This window comes from Salvelinus fontinalis, chromosome 4 (assembly GCF_029448725.1).
Source record: "Salvelinus fontinalis isolate EN_2023a chromosome 4, ASM2944872v1, whole genome shotgun sequence".
Taxonomy (NCBI): domain Eukaryota; kingdom Metazoa; phylum Chordata; class Actinopteri; order Salmoniformes; family Salmonidae; genus Salvelinus; species Salvelinus fontinalis.
The window spans coordinates 70,801,798-70,819,183 of record NC_074668.1 but is presented as its reverse complement, the minus strand read 5'-3'; the positions used below and the strand labels follow the sequence as shown (position 1 = coordinate 70,819,183).

At 40.9% G+C, this 17,386-nt stretch overlaps 1 protein-coding gene across 1 annotated transcript in view; it reads right to left on the bottom strand.

Annotated features, from left to right (window-relative positions):
- Nucleotides 1–11,340: 11,340 nt before the first annotated feature.
- Nucleotides 11,341–17,386, bottom strand: part of LOC129854304 (lysyl oxidase homolog 1-like) — a 31,739-nt gene continuing 25,693 nt past the window's right edge. Inside the window, exons 5-7 of the mRNA XM_055921199.1 lie at nt 17,169–17,264; nt 14,602–14,717; nt 11,341–13,142 (exon numbers count right to left, since the gene is read on the bottom strand). Coding sequence (XP_055777174.1) covers nt 13,136–13,142; nt 14,602–14,717; nt 17,169–17,264 — 219 coding nt within the window. The 3' untranslated portion in view covers nt 11,341–13,135. The remainder of the gene's footprint in view (nt 13,143–14,601; nt 14,718–17,168; nt 17,265–17,386) is intronic.

Here is a 17,386-nt window from a genome sequence, read left to right as displayed (position 1 = left end):
CTCTATGCTGTAGGGCAGGGGTGTCAAACTCATTCCACGGAGGGCCTTGTGTCTGCAGGTTTTTGGTCTTTCCTTTCAATAAAGCCCTAGACAACCAGGTGTGGGGAGTTCCTAACTAATTAGTGATGTTAATTCATCAATCAAGTACAAGGGTGGAGCGAAAACCCGCAGACACTCGGCCCTCCGTGGAATGAGTTTGACACCTGTGCTGTAGGGGAAAGAGAGACATTTATGGAGCAATATGGGTGCCACTTTCTCTGGGGTAGTAGGGGTTTGAGAATGACCTACATGGGCTCGTGTTGCGGGAAGGAGAGAGAGAGCAGTGGAAAAACAGTGTTTCCCAGGTGTTCATTAGTTCATGTTCTAGCTCGATGACTAACTTGGCCTAATCTATATATACCAAGGCCTCTTAACCCCTCAAGTAGCTGTATTCAACATTATTACAGTATGCACATTACTTTAGAGAAATCCCCCAAACCTATACTTCTTTTCTCTCCTACATCTAAAAGGAATCAGCTATGTACTCAGTGTAGGAACTGTGGTGTAAACTATGCAGATAACCCTTGACTATGGAAGGGATGGGTTTGCAAGTACAGTTGTTTGGGCTTCGGTTAGCCTGCGACTGATGTAAAGATGTGTAGAGCACTGTTGGCTTAAACTGTGATGTAATCAGTATTCAATTAGCTCCATCTCTGCAGTAATCAAGCAGAAGCATTGACCAAAGTGTTCCCCTGGTACACATTCATGTGCAACCACCACAGCTCATACCAGCAGATGCTGTTGCTTCTTTGTCATGTCCATGACATTAAATGTGTGGGAGATCATTGAACTAGTGGGATTTCCTCCTTATGCTGATCATGTGAGATTGCGTGGTCATCTCGGAGATGCAACTAGACAGTATTCTGAAGCACAGTTAGAAGGGGACTTTTATTCTAAAGTGTAAATGTTTTAGACTTAATTGTTACGTACATTTAAAAAATACAATTTGTCTTGTCATTTTATGTTTTGATTTCCCCTACGGACATTAAACAAACTCTATTCCATTTTACACCATGAATGTATATGTATTTTCTGGTCTTTGTGTGTCTTGACTGTGTGTTGTTGGGAAGTGGAGCCATGGTATGAATGTTAGTTGGACTGTCTGTTAGTTGCTGTCACTGTAATAGCTCTCCAGTCCCATGCTGATTTTGGAACCAGGCTGTTAAATATGCGTTATGATGGTGTTGCATAATTTCAGCCAGTAGTTTTGAAAGTAGTGCTCAGGAGCCAAAACGGGTCCCCGAAAATTGTGCGTTATTGTGTACAACGTCACCCATTTCATATGATATGTGACATCCCTCCCCTGCAATCAGTATGATATGTTACGAATTCTAATTCGTACAATATGTTAAGTGCTTAAAGGGGAATCTGCAGTTGCTATCAATTTGTTGACTTGAATTAATTAATGATTTATATGTACCCATTGAATCTTGAAGAATATAACTTATTCTTATTCAAATGAGCTATTCCTCATGAGCTTAGTTTAACTGTCGGTACGACCCAAAATATAAGCTTGTTTAACTCCAATGTTTGTTAAGAAAGTAAATGTAAACAAACACGATATAGATGAAAGACATGGTGAAAATTATCCTTTTTATATAATGGATGGTCAGTGTTAACTCTGGTTAAATTTCTCCAGCCCCATCCCTCAGCTTTTTACTGAAACAGGGAGCGGGGACACACTTTGCTATTGATTAAACTGGTGATTGCCGCTTTAAGATCCCGTTCATCTCTTACTTGCTGTCTGGAAGTTATTCATGTCACTTGTTTACCCACCGTCTCTGTGCAGATCGTTAATCTACGGTCACTAAAGCATCTCACAATGTATGGCACCTATTTGTTGCAATTGCCCTGTCTTCGTTTCAATCAAAAAGTTACATTTCATAATTAAAATGTGATGTTGAAATACTTTCCAAAACATTAAACACAACAAATGAAACCAAGAAACATTTTTTCTCTATCTCGTGAGAACCTACGTTGAGAATGTGCATCCAGGTGGCAGTGACCAGAGACTGCCTATAGGTGGCAGTGTTGATCCAGTGTGTGTGAGGGGTGGGCTGTTAACTGTTCAACCAGTTGTCCACTGGGGGCAGTATATGATCTGTGTTTTTCTCGCTCTGCCAGGGTTTGATTTCCCCAGATACACAGCCCTGAACACGAACAGAAAGACATCCCAGATAGTCAAGGTGATAAAAGCGATATGGCCAGCATTTACTTGTCTGGCTAATAACTTTACTCTTGGTAAACTCAAATTTACTGAGCACAATTTCACCCTGGAAATCCTCTGAGAAGGTGCCTCATCATAGATTAGATTCAAAAGCCCTTTAAGTGGATTTATCCGTGGATGTCCCCTTGCTTTCCCGTTCTCCCTGTGTTGAGAGTGATAGAATCACTCAGAGGAGCTGGAGGAGAAATTACACAGTGATATAGGCACCCAGAGGACCCACTAGCAGTCACGGACCAGCCCTGTTATTGGTATAAACATGAAAAGCTATCTGTTGAATTGGGCCCACGTTTTATGAAAGAACAAGTCAGACAGATGCATTCTGGTTAATATGAAATAGCTTTGGTTGGCAGCTATGGAATTGCATCATTGATTCATAAACAACTAAGGTTGTATAGTGATAGTGCATATCATACTCAGCATGTTATAAGCATTTAGTAACATCAATAGTATTTAGACAGTTGCTGTTTTTAAAACATATTTTTTTTCTCTTTCATGACAGTGTAGTAGACATGACTATACCAGGAACTCAGCTTAGCAACATCTCACCCAGGTCTTAAAGAAGATGTGAAAACTGCTCTCGGTGTTGAATTTACAACATAAAGTCAATAGCCATTCCTTAAAATGTGTCGGCATTAACTTTTGACCTGGCTGTGTATCCTCCTCCGCCTTCAATATTTTGATTACCGTTACCATGGAAAACTGCTAAAAATTCCCTCATACTGTTAACACATCTCTTCCCCATGATCAGTCCAGTTACAGTACATGAGAGGAGAGGGCGTGGAGGGCAGTGTGAAGAAGGAGGGGGGTCCACACAGAGGTCACAGTGTATGACCTGGAGCAGGCTGAACACAGAGGGGCGTTATGTGCTACCATTCAGCAGAGAGACAGACAGAGAGTTCCCCATTCATGCTGTTCAAAACACCCCCAGGGACCTGGGCTGAGGGATCACACCCTGGCTACTGCTAAACCATGCTCTAAGAGGTGTGTGTCTGCGGTCACTCACCTAAACCAAACCTGGACTTCAGGCTCTCTCTCTGGGATCACTCAGGCATGTGATGAGTCACCTGGACCATGGTGGAGCTGAAGATCAGGTTAGGTGTGACCTGGTCTCAGTTGGCCTTGTAGACCAGGACTCTTGGAAGGCCAGACTTTGGTTTCTATCATTTAGTGGCTCATTAGAATAAATATATCAGCAGCTCAGGGTAAATGAACAAAGTGATTAATGGTCAGTAGAAGGCACACAGAAAGGCAGTATTGCAAACCCACAGGCACCCCCTTGTCTTATTTTCTTGAGTGAGACTTAAAATGATCTATTCTGGACACAGGCAAACACACGCACTCTCTCCAAGAGTAGCAGTGATCATGTGGTAAGAATTCCCAACTCAGCTCATCTTCTCACGCACATCACGAGATGGATCAGAGCAGCCAGCCAAGAACTAAGGAGGGGTTACCAAGCTGTCTGGAGTCAGGCCACTTTACTCAGCTACAGCAAAGACCGCTGCCGCCACCGGGGTGTGAAATCACCCATCTGATGATGGGAGACGTCCCAATGACACCCAGAGGAGACAGGGACAGTACAGGCTGTAGTGTAGAATGAGTCCACTGAAATATGGTGCTGTCAGAGGAGGGGAGACGCTGAGCAGAGTGGCGCGGGCGGCTGCAGCCGAGGCCTCATCCCTCCCTGTGGCTGACTTCATCAGCTTTCTGTGCGGCGATCAGTGGGAAGGATGACGTCTGCAGACATTCTGTACATACATACATACAGACAGATATACCCCTCACTAACTGGGGGAGTCCTATCTCGCCTCCTGAACATCCAGTCATTTGTTTCAATTGTCTGGGACCATAAACACGAATATCCCAACTTCAATTTCTTCCCCTTTCAAAGAAGGGGAATCTTAATGAGAATGTATTGCCCTGTTGTTGCAGCCGTGCAGTCGTTCGGACTCCCAAGGGATACTGAAGGAACGAGACATTTGCATACTCCTTAAAATTGATGAGTGGAGAAAGTGAGAGAACCCAAGTTTTAAGAAGAATACATCTTTGCCTCAGACACCAAAACCGGGGCCAGATGTTTCAGAGATGAGGCACGAGGCATTTAAACTGTCAGGCTGTGCACTCGAGTGTGTCGTCAGTCTACTACTCAAGCTGCTTCCCAGCCTCGTATAACGCCCATCACTTTTGATGCAGAGTGCTAACACAAAAAGTGAGATGTTTGTTATCTCAGATATATACGGCACACTCGGCTCTGTATAAAATATGTGCAGGATGAGGCAGGATGAGCCATTATCAAAACAAATGAGCCAGCGACTGCAGCTGCATGTAAATCAGAATATCATTTTTTCTCACGGTTCAAATGATGGAAACAGTTTTTTCTTCTTGACTTACACTGTGCTCACGCAGTCATTGCTCCCTTTCTCTCCATCCAACCTGGACTCAGGGGTAGATGCAACACAGTAAACGGAAATCTGTGACACAAATTAGTATGATATGTATTGTATGGGTATGGTATGTATCAGTGGCGGTCTGTAACATGTCGTCCTTTCCTGCAGTCGAATGACCAAAGCGTCCTCTAGTGGCCTTATGGGTGGAATGTTATTAACATTTTTGCACAGCAAATCTGGTGTTTCTAAGTCAAACGGTTTTGTTATATTTCATTCTGTGATGTATATAAAGTGTAATTGTCACGTGTGCTTCCTCTCCGACCTCTAGGTCACCAGGCTGCTCGATTGGCGCACACCTGTCACCATCGTTATCGAGCACCTGCGCGTCATCAGACTCACCTGGACTCCATCACCTCCCTGATTACCTGTCCTATATATGTCACTCCCTTTGGTTCCTTCCCCAGGTGTCATTGTTTCTGTTCCAGTGTTAAGTATGTGCGTTGTTCGTGTTTCTTGTTTTGTTTTATGTTTGCGATTATTTATTAAAACACTCACTCCTTGAACTTGCTTCCCGACTCTCAGCGAACAGCGTTACTGTAATATTGGGATGCAAACTCAACATATAAAAACATTTCAACTCTACACTGAGTGTACAAAACATTAAGGACACCTAGCTAATATTGAGTTGCACCCCCCCCCCTTTTGCCCTCAGAACAGCCTCAATTCATTGGGGCATGGACTCTACAAGGTGTCGAAAGCGTTCCACAGAGATGCTGGCCCATGTTGACTCCAATGCTTTCCATGTCTCAATTTTCTCTAGGCTTAAAAATCCTTCTTTAACCGGTCTCCTCCCCTTCATCTATACTGATTAAAGTGAATTTAACAAGTGACATCAATAAGGGATCATAGCTTTCACCTGGTATGTCTATGTCATGGAAAGAGTAGGTGTCCTTAATGTTTTGTACACTCAGTGTATATCTGACATGGTACAGAGGTCTTCTTTTTTAAGCCCATAACCATGTGTGTAAGGTGTATACTTTTTGTTTAAGACTACCTGATTTAGACCACTGCAGGAAGGCTACTACTAGGCTACTACATGATACTAAAATGTTCACTATACCTATCATGAGGTTGCTACAACCTAGCCTATGAATGAAAGTTTACAACGTAGGTGCACAGATCGAGAGGGAAATATGAGTAATCAAGGTGACAGACAGTGATACATTCAATACCATATTGCACACGCTTGCCTGCATCTAGCTGATCTAGGGTGTAATCATTAGTCTAACAGTTGCAAACGAGACTTTCTATTGGACAAATTCTGATATGTATATCCCAGTTTCATTCCGTTTGCTTCCATTTAAGAAATGTTTTTCACCAGAATCGGCGGAGTTACTAAACCCCTGATCACACGCAAACACAGTTGACTTTCATAGCAGCCACATACAAACAGCATAATCATTTTGCTTGTTGTAGAATTCCTTCTCGCAACTATGCGCTCTCCACCTCTCATCTTTTATCTTCGCTTGTGGACGCTTCTGTGACCAGGAAAAAAAACTTTCCAAGCCAAACCTTCATATCATGACCGCTAACCACTACACGTAGCCTACATTGTTGTCAACAACCCGCTACAAGCAGTTTCACCGGCGGGCCCCGGTCGCAATAAATTAATAAAACCTAAAGCTTACCTTGACTTGGAAGAGTTCTAGTGTTGGAAAGCCATAGCCATAGCCAGCTAGCAAACATAGCATCCCTCTATGTTTGAGCCGGGTGTTTGAGAAGGATAAACTAGCTAGCTGCATTCGTTAGCTAAGTGAAAGTGAAGAAAATACAACAAAATATAACTCTCTCTCTCTCTTGCTTCTCCTTCATTTTTAAAGAAATTAATTTGTTCAGAACTGTTCAACTGTTGTCCTTCTCTTTGAGTCAACTATTCACGACATTTTATGCACTGCAGTGCTAGCTAGCTTTAGCTTATGCTTTCAGTACTAGATTAATTCTCTGATCCTTTGATTGGCTGGACAACATGTCAGTTCATGCTGCAAGAGCTCTGAGAGGTTGGAGGACGTTCTCCAGAAGTTGTCATAATTACTGTGTAAGTCTATGGAAAGGGGTGAAAACCACGAGCCTCGTAGGTTTTGTATTGAAGTCAATGTACACAGAGGAGGACGGAAACTAGTTGTCCTCCGGCTACACCATGGTGATACCCTACAGAGTGCTGTTGAGGCCACTGTAGAAACTTCATTGCAAACAGTGTGTTTTAATAAATTATTTGGTGACATGTAAATATATTTTGGTATAGTTTTATCTAAAGAGGATAACGTTTTTAATATTTCCCTATTTTGATTTGTATGAAATTCGAAGAGGAGGATGGTCCTCCCCTTCCTTCTCTGAGGAGCCTCCACTGGTATGTATTAATTTGTGGATGTAACATTTCGTACGATATGTTACAAATTGCAATTTCTACAATATGTTACGATTTTCAATATGTATATGTTACAAATTCCAATTTGTGGCTAACACTAAGGTTAACTTGATGGATAACATTTTTTTAATTTTACCTTTATTTAACTAGGCAAGTCAGTTAAGAACAAATTCTTATTTTCAATGACGGCCTAGAAACAGTGGGTTAACTGCCTTGTTCAGGGGCAGAACAACAGATTTTTACCTTGTCAGCTCGGGGATTCTATCTTGCAACCTTTCGGTTACTAGTCCAACGCTCTAACCACTAGGCTACTTGCCGCCCCATTATCTAGGATAGGGGTTAAGGGTTAAGGTTAGGGATAGGAGTTAAGGTTAGGGGAAGGTTTAGCTAATATGTTAAGTAGTTGAAAAGTAGCTGAAAAATAGTAAATAGTTGCAAAGATGCTAAATAGCTAAAATGCTAAAGTTGAGCTGCTAGACGTTTGCGTTAGATGCAGACCCATTCAACCCGACCAACCACCCTCCTTTAGTTTTTGCCTTAAGTAACCTTCTTTCATATGTAACCATATCATACTAATTTGAGTGTCCTGGATTTACATTTACTATATTACATCTAGTCAATGAGACCAGGCTGCTCCATCTCTCCTGCTCTCATTCTTTCTTCCCTCCTTTCCTGAAGACAATCTCTCCTTTCTCTTTAACCACAGAGCAACATGTTAATCCTCCCTGAAAACAAAGGTGAGCCTTTATTCATTGAATGAAGTTGAAAAGCACAGTAACAGACAGAAGATGAATTACCTGTGGCCTTGATGTTGTGCCACAGAATATGTGTGCAGCAGGCAGGCTCTGCAGATTGAGACCTCATGTCTGGGGGTTATTTTTTGGCACTGTCTGGTTGCATAATAATTCCTTTTCTCTCCTTCCTCTAAATTCAATTATCCTCACCAAGAGAATGCTTGAGTGGGGAGAATAGCAGTCTCAAGTTGTGTCTTCAAGCCTTGTCTCATCGCAAGCCAGCTGGTCAAATTATGTTGGAATGCTTAGTGAGCTTATAGCTAGTTAGTTCTATCATTGATCTGAGCGTAAGTAAGGATAGAATGCTAAGGTCAGAACACTTAGAAGCTTTATAATTGTGTCAGAGGAAGTAAGATGGTAAAGACCAAAGGTGGACTAATGAATATTGATGGAGAGGAGACAGACAGGCAGAGGCAGGCAGAGATACATAGACAGGCCATGGAATGAAGATCCATGTAGCTATGACATGATTAAGTGTTCTGTGACTGGTTATTAGATACATCAATTACCTGTCCACTCCCTCTGGCCTCATGGGAGTTTTAATAGATGGATCTCTAGGACAGTAAGCTGTCCTGTACCTCTCCTATGGGTGTGAATGGACCTCAACTTTGTACTGAGTGACGGTCTGTGACACCCTCACAATGAGGATAATGTCAGATTTAACTCTGCAACACTGTACAGCTCACCATGCATTTTACAAGTCACTCATCACCCTCATCGACCCTCCTCACACCCACTGCTTCCTTTCCTAGAGCCTAAGAAGTACAAGACCTCAGTTGAACCCCATAGAGCCACGCCAGTAGCATGAGAGTTCTTAGATGCCAAAATGTGTTCCCAATGTTTGCACAAAACTGAATCACATGCCATAACTTGGATATACATTCACACTTTTCCATTTTTTATGTAAGAGCCTAGAAATGCCTACCCACCCTGTTTATAAAGCTGATGTCAAATTATGTACAGTAACTCACTGCAGTGAGTATTCTGTTACCCTGTCCTCTCTTTCAAGCAAGCAAGCAAACACACACACACACACACACACACACACACACACACACACACACACACACACACACACACACACACACACACACACACACACACACACACACACACACACACACACACACACACACACACACACACACACACACACACACTCACACACTCACACACTCACACACACACTCCCACACGGACCCACACACAAATACCTGGAGGACTTTTTTGGAAGTGTCTGTGTACCGTAAGGAAAAGGCTGAGAGCAGCCTGAACAAATAGCCATCACAGAGAGGAAGTCCCGTCAGAGTGGTCAGGGTAATACAGGGACAAACAGGAGGAACATAACAACCGTGGGGATGACACAGGAAATATTGGACATTTTGTTCTCCGGAGATGAAAAATATTTTAATTCCGAAGGATGACAATGCTTCCTGAGCAAACACCACTAACTTTCGTCACCCAACATATTCAAATCATAATTGTTCACTCAATCATGATAAAACATTGCCTTCAATGTCCAATGCAGCTGTTTTTATCTCAAAATCAAACATTTCTGGGTAACAAATTAAGTACCTTACCGTGATTGTTTTAAATGAAAATGGTAAAAAAATTGCTTCTTAGCACGAACAATTTCTCAAGCAACAATTTTGCTAGGACTATATGGGCGTGGTTTGAGTGGGGATGGGAAACTGAAAACTAGCTGTTATTTGCAGAGGTTTGGAACTCTCTTTCTTATTGGTCTATTAACTAATTTAACGCATGGTAATGTCACCATGGAAAGCCGAAATTCCCTCCCACCAAAACAAGCTGATATTTCAGGCGGTATTTTCAAACAGCTCTTGTACTAAAAGTGCATTGATCATTATCACTATTTCACAGTATTATTCCAACCTTATAGTATGGAAATATATATACAATACAGGCAAAAGTAAAGTTGAAGTGAGTTTAACAGAGGGCAAATCCCTGTTTTTAAAATCTTATCCTGCTGCATTAGTAATACAGGAAAAGTATCGGCCAGACTGTTACACAGGCAAACAGTCCCTTCCTCACAGTATGAATCTAGGCTGCTCCACTCTCCTGGTGAGACAAGCCTGTGAAATATCCTCAAACACTTTCACTCAGCCTCTCTGTGTGTGTGTGTTAGTATGTGTGTGTGTGTGTGTGCGTGCGTGCGTGCGTGTAGGTGGGTTGTATCTGTTGTTTTCTCCTTTCATTCTCTTCCATTGGGTTTTTCAAAGAAACCAAATCAACTCTTCTTTGTTTGAAGAACCTTCTAATAACCCTTTCTACCGAAGGTGATTGTTGCTTTTAGGAAGTCTTCAAAAGGCTGGATATTGCTTGCTGTGATATGTTCTATACCCCCTACTCAGGCGTTCCTGTTACCTCTTGTTGTTTTAAGTGTCTATCACTACCCCACATATTTGTAGTCTAGTTAGATTGGCCTGTACTGTGGGGTCAGGAATGCTCAGTAAAATAAGCCTAAGCCCTTCAGCTGCTGTTGGAAAAGCATCATTATTGAGAAACACATCAACAAATGTTACTTTTCAGTATTGGGGTCGTTTGAGAAAGCTTTTGCTTTTGCTAAAAAAGGCTACACTTATTTGTATTCCTTTACCGAAGGCACTGTGTGTCCATATCCATATTCTTATATGGACTTTATGGCATTGGATGCTCATAATGATGTTCAACTGTAAAGCCCAATCGAGCTGATCTTGCAACATGTCTCCGGACAGGAGATGTGTGCTCTGTTTCAGGCTTACTAACATAGAGAGAGACTGATGACCACCAAGCCTGCCCCGAGACACAAAGTAATTAGTTGTGCGATATCAAATGATGAATGCATGACACAAATGAGACAGCCGTGTCTCTTGCTTGGCCATGAAGAGCTGTCTGTATATTTGTATTCACCGTATATTTTTGTGAATCTGAAAAGGTCTGTTTTGCATTCCTGCCTGGATGCTGCATGATAAATGTACACAACTACACAGACAGACCTACAGTAAATGCCATAATGCATTAAACATACCGCACCTGACAGAGTAGGAAACCATAAATAACTTTTCAATATTCAAATCTCAGGGCATTTCTGAATCAACAGCACTGTTTGTTTGGATGTGTGGCCTATTATGTGAACGCCCCGGAGCAGTGGAATCCCAAACTGACACTGGAACTCTTATTTAAACATAATAGGGACAATAAAATGAAGGTACCGTAACAAAATGGATGTATGTCCAAATCCTAACATGAGATACACACATGAAACTGGAACTTTAAGTACTTTCCAGCATTGAAGTTTGGTCTAATGTTTATGTCTCGTGCATGCAGATGTCCAAAAACCTTGAATACATTTTTGATCCATTTTTGTGCTATTATCCCACAAAATGCAACATATTTTTTTTAAACGCAATGACAGAAACCACATTGGTAACTACAGCCTGTAAACAACATTCACATGTCAGTCCAAACACCTTATAGAGGTGAAAATATATGTCTTTATTGGGTATGTCATTTTTGACAGGTGTTCAAGAACAGAAGAATTCAAGCAAATCAACATATACTCATATATTTAATAATACCTGCTATAATCCACAAGTCTAATAGTGTAATTCCATTGATTGAATAGAATCTCCTAATTATACTTTCCACCTGTCTTGGTAAACCTACAATATCAAGAGCAACCAGAGTACAAAGAAGTGTTGGTCAATGACAGCATTGATAGACTACTATGTACAATGTTAAAATGGTAACGTTAACGTGTAATATGGTATATAAACAGTATACAAGACTAGACCTGTTCTGCATTTGTTCATGTTTCTAAATCCTTTCTCTTAAGTGTTTTACTGTAGGTGTGTGTGGCAATGGAGTGTGTGGGAGGCCATAGTGGGCCATCATCACAGGGATGTGTAATAGAAACCGTACACTCAACTGGAAACAATAGCTCACTCTTTAAGAGGTAGGTAGAGACGGCATTTCAGCACTCTGTCTGTCTGTAATGCCAAGCTAAACCTACTAGTGTAACGCATCACAATGATAGTTTTTTTTACCACATCAGTTTCTTTTTTGCAGTCACTCTCTGCCGCAACACACTCAATTTGAACAAGTCAAAACTATGATCTGGATTTGCATAAAAAACGATATATGAGTTCCTGGAATTTCACAAATACAGCAACAATTCAAACACAGTACTAAAGACCCTTTCGTTAAAAAAAGAGAAGAATCAAAATACAATCAATTAAAACAAGTACAGTTCTCCATAGCTAAAACCATGCATCAGTGGGTTAATTGTCATGTACATTCTTCTTACAAAGCTACAGATAACCTATTTGGCATCTGACCAGTGTTGGTAGTTAAAAAATAAAACTCCAATGTAAGTTTTATTCTGGAAAGCACCTGGTTGAAAATAAATGGCAGTTCTGCCAACTAAGCTTTATGTTTTCCTGTGAGACAAATACAAAAATGAGGGACGAGGACGGAAACTGACTTCGACGGTATTTAGAGGCGGTAACGCTCTAGGTTCTGACAGCCTCTTTGTGTTGAGTGACTACTTGATGGAGACTAACGTGTGCAAACAAACAAGACCTGGTTTCTCCCCTCTCTCTAGTCTCTCCATAATATTACACTATGCAAATGTGCTCAGAGAATCACCATTTTTCAACCTGGCACAAAGAGGCAGAGAGAAGAAGAAAAACAACACTATAATGGTCCTAGTGAGTCACTGGCTGGGCTGCCATGTCTTCCTCCCAGACAGCATGGATGAATGCACAATTCTTTGAATTTGTTGAATTGCAGTTGAGCCCAGACTCGTCTGGGACCACTAATTTCAGCACCAGCTCCATTTCACACCTTATTTATAAACTAAACCGAGCCACTCTGCTCACAGCTGTGAGCAACGTATTCACAATGTCCAAGATGTTTACTATTTCATGGACAAAAGCCTCATTAAGGCTGTCAGAGTAGAAATAAGAGCAGTGGGGTTGGTCTGGGAGAGAAGGTTGTGGATAATATAGAAGGAAAATGACAATGGAGACTGTGGGAGACTGGAGTGTTGAGTTTGGTATGGGTTTTCAGTTTGTGTGCTTGTGTAAATATCCCCATGTTCTCTTCAGTGCCACTGGAACCCTTGTTCACTCTGGGCCCAGGAAACCAAAAACAGCACAAACAAAACAACAGCAACAACAATAACAAAATGAATTCCATTCACATTTCAATGGAACAGCCCTGTCCTGGAGGACTCACCCTGGCTGGGCAGCCTTCCCGCGTCCGATCAGGACCTTCAGGATGGACACAGAACAAACAACACAATGAGGCGGTGTTCATAACAGGGAGAGACAGAGAGGTTAGCGTACCTGTCCACACATTCTTACTAAAGACCTTTTCTGTAGACCGAGGCAAGGTTATTATAGTAAACTTAAACTGAAGCTAAAACGAAAACAAATCATGAAAAAACTATTTAGAAACCGAAAGGAAATAATGAACAAACCCGTTTGAAAAACGAAAACTATTATCTTTGACTCCAAAACGAGCTAAAATAAAATAAAACAATCAGGAATTATGTTGTTTCATTTTTCCCCCTAAACTTTGGACAGAAATCGAATGGGGTTTTCATGCTTTTGAAGTGTTTTAATGCTACTGAAAAGCTGCCAGGAGATGGAGAAGTTTCAAATAGGCCTAGTTTGTGCATCACTGTCACTAGCTATCACTAGGTAACAAGGAAAAAAATCATCTAAGTAGCTAACTTGATTCGCCTTTAGGAACGGACTGGCCGAAATGTCAGATTGGCTGGTGCATTTTTAGCCCAGTGGGCCTGTCTAACATTTTTGTTGTTGCACTAAATCAGCATTATCTGGCTAAAATTGGGGGCCTTAAATAAATAAAATGGGCTGGTGAGGGGGCCTCAAGTGAAAAAAATGTCTGGTTTATCAGGGCTGATTTCTGGTCCCAGTCTGCCCCTGTTCTTCTTATATGTACCACTAAAGTTAAAAAGCATTGGATTGGCGTAAACATGGGTGAGAGAGAGTTTCTTTCCCCCATATCTTTTAGTACCAGTCTCAGAGCTTGAGATGAAGTTTAAAATTTAAACCTAACCTAACCTATGACCTGATCAATCAGCCCCTAAAACGTTACAATAGAAATGGCTCCACATGCTTTCTGTCCCTAACACAAAACCGTTACAATAGAAATGGCTCCACATGCTTTCTGTCCCTAACACAAAAACGAAATTGCATGTTTGTTGTTAGTTATTCACAACTAGGACATACACAGAGGGTATATACTGTCATTATATGTTTCCATATCAATCCAATGTCAAATAAAACTTCACATATCACTGTTGTCTCATAGGGTGACATGGTTTTCTGAATGCTTTAGCCCACTCACCATTTATTTATCTGTGTACTCCCTATATACTCCATAGAACTAGAGGTGATTTACCACCTCACCTGTACATTTTCATAGCTCTAAAGCTAAGTATTTTTCCTAAAAAGGATTTATCAGTAATTCGGAGTGTAATAATACACTTCCTAATCAACCCATTGAAAGTACCAATAGCCTTACTGCTCCTTATGAGAGGCAGTATAAAACTGTCAGTAATCATTCATCTTGGTGACATTGATGAACATGATTCACAGAATCATTAGGTAATAAACAACATGAGTTCTAACAGGTAGTTTGGCATAATAATGAGAGCTTGTCTTTTGACTAGTGGCATAAAAGAGACGTTGCTGTACTCACTGAGATATCTTGCAGTTGGTTGTTGTGACGAAGCGTCCCGTGTAGTGGATATTACACCTCACCACATTGTTGGTGAAGTCGGACTCCAAGATAAGGTACTTGGGGTTGACCTGGAGCTAAGAGGCAGAGGAGGACACAAGAGGATACCACTACAGCTAGGCAGGTAGGAATAAAACAATAACTTACACAGTACTATTATCAGTGGAATTCTGGGCAGAGACTGGTGAGAGAATCTTGATTTGAGATACTGTATGTGTAAATAAAACATTTGAAGTGCTGCTTAAATCGTTTGTTGATATCAATGGGGAATTGATGAGGAACTAAGATAGCTATATGTGTGCTCTAGGCTAATTTATGTGCTCTCTGACACCTGGAGTTGCATGGCAAATGGTCCAGGAACAAAGGACAATGCCCAAGGATTAGTCAGCCCTTCCCCTTCTGAGGGGCCAAGAATATTCGTCCCTCAGTGGTGGAAGGGCTGACTAGTCCTTCGGCATTGTCCTTTGTTGTATCTCTTTTATCTCTATAGTATCCACATATGGTTTCTATCTGAAACTTGTTCACTGAGGATAACTCTGATGCTATCTATATATATGTATTATCTCTGTGGTTACTGTTCACTGAGGAGAACTCTGATGCTATCTACATATATGTATTATCTCTGTGGTTACTGTTCACTGAGGAGAACTCTGATGCTATCTATATATATGTATTATCTCTGTGGTTACTGTTCACTGAGGAGAACTCTGATGCTATCTATATATATGTATTATCTCTGTGGTTACTGTTCACTGAGGATAACTCTGATGCTATCTATATATATGTATTATCTCTGTGGTTACTGTTCACTGAGGAGAACTCTGATGCTATCTACATATATGTATTATCTCTGTGGTTACTGTTCACTGAGGAGAACTCTGATGCTATCTATATATATGTATTATCTCTGTGGTTACTGTTCACTGAGGAGAACTCTGATGCTATCTATATATATGTATTATCTCTGTGGTTACTGTTCACTGAGGAGAACTCTGATGCTATCTATATATATGTATTACCTCTGTGGTTACTGTTCACTGAGGAGAACTCTGATGCTATCTATATGTATGTATGATCTCTGTAGTTACTTGTGTCTGTATAGGGTAAACTCTGAATTATTATATGCAAAAAGATTTGATGTTCCTCTCAGGAATTCTGTCTTATTTACATTGGTCTCATCCCCCACTCAAGCCTTTCAAATGCTGTGACACCCTGTGTAGATTGGGCCTGGGAGTTTTTAGGTTACTGCCAACTTGGTATCATTTGATTGCTCAGTGGTGGTTGGTTTTGGGTTGAAAGGTTACACCTTCAGATGTTATAAATGGAATGAAATGCCTTTGATCACTCTCTCATCCTGTATCCAGTCCATGCCCCAAAAATGGTCAAAGACTCCAGTCACCCAAGTCATAGACTGTTCTCTCTGCTATCGCACGGCAAGTGGTACTGGAGCGCCAAATCTAGGACCAAAAGGCTCCTTAACAGCTTCTACCCCCAGGCCATAAGACCGCTGAACAATTAATCAAATGGCCACCTGGACAATTTACATTGACCCCCCACCTTTGTTTTTACACTGCTGCTACTCTCTGTTTATTATCTATGCATAGACACGTTACAAATTACCTCAACTAACCTGTACCCCCACACATTGACTCGGTACCGGTACTCCCTGTATATAGCCTCGTTATTGTTATATCATTTTCTTGTGTTACTTTTTGATTAGATTTTTTTTTCAACTTTAGTTTATTTTAATCTTTTCTTAACTCTATTTCTTGAGCTTCATTGTTGGTTAAGGGCTTGTAAGTAAGCATGTGACAAATTACATTTGATTTGGAGGAAGGTTGTAGGATCAATTCCAATTTCTTAGGCTTCCAGGCCTCTGGACTAGTAAACATATTTTTGTTCATACTTTGTCCTGTAAATTAATCTTAGAATCTACTGTATATACTTAGAATAATGCCTTGTAATGCTTGTTAATGCTTTGTAACTTAAGCTTTATGGCTTGTAGGTGAATCCATTCATTGTACAATGTTAATTAAATACCTGCCTTTGATATAGACAATTCTCAGACCAATTCTTGCTAGTCAACGTCAACTCATTGCCTAATGCTTGCTTGTGTATTTTAATTATCTTTATGGAGTCAGAGAAACATTTTAATAGGCTAATTGTTTAGTCTTCTTACGATTCGCATGTGAGGTATTTATAATATCATATATACTGTATATAGACATGTCAAATATTACTGTCCACTACATGCAACCCAAGTTAGGATTTGTCCCACATTGAAACACTTGAGGTCAACACAGACAGGTAGAGAGCGATGGGACTGAATGGCAGTCAAAACTAGTAGATCAGTATGAGCCACAGTCTAGGAAACGTAATGTTTTATAGCTTTAGACAACTTTCCAAATGTAAAACTTTCCGATACATTTTTCCAGTAACCTTTTCCTATGGAATGTTGCCTTTGGAATGTCGCCTTCCTGGAAGATTACCAAGTACACATCAGAACTTTCCTCTGCTCTTAGTCTCACCTTTAGTATGTAGTTCCCAGGTTGGATGTCTGTTATATCGATCCACTGGCAATCAATATCAGCGTTGTACGTATCGTAGCAGCCCGGACTCAGACCCTGGAGGAACATAGAGGAGAGTTATTCATGTGGAACATCAACAGACTATGCTTATAGCTCAGCACCAGAGAGACGTGCCTGCACCATCTCTGACTCATAGAAAGACTGAGTGGGGTGGAAGA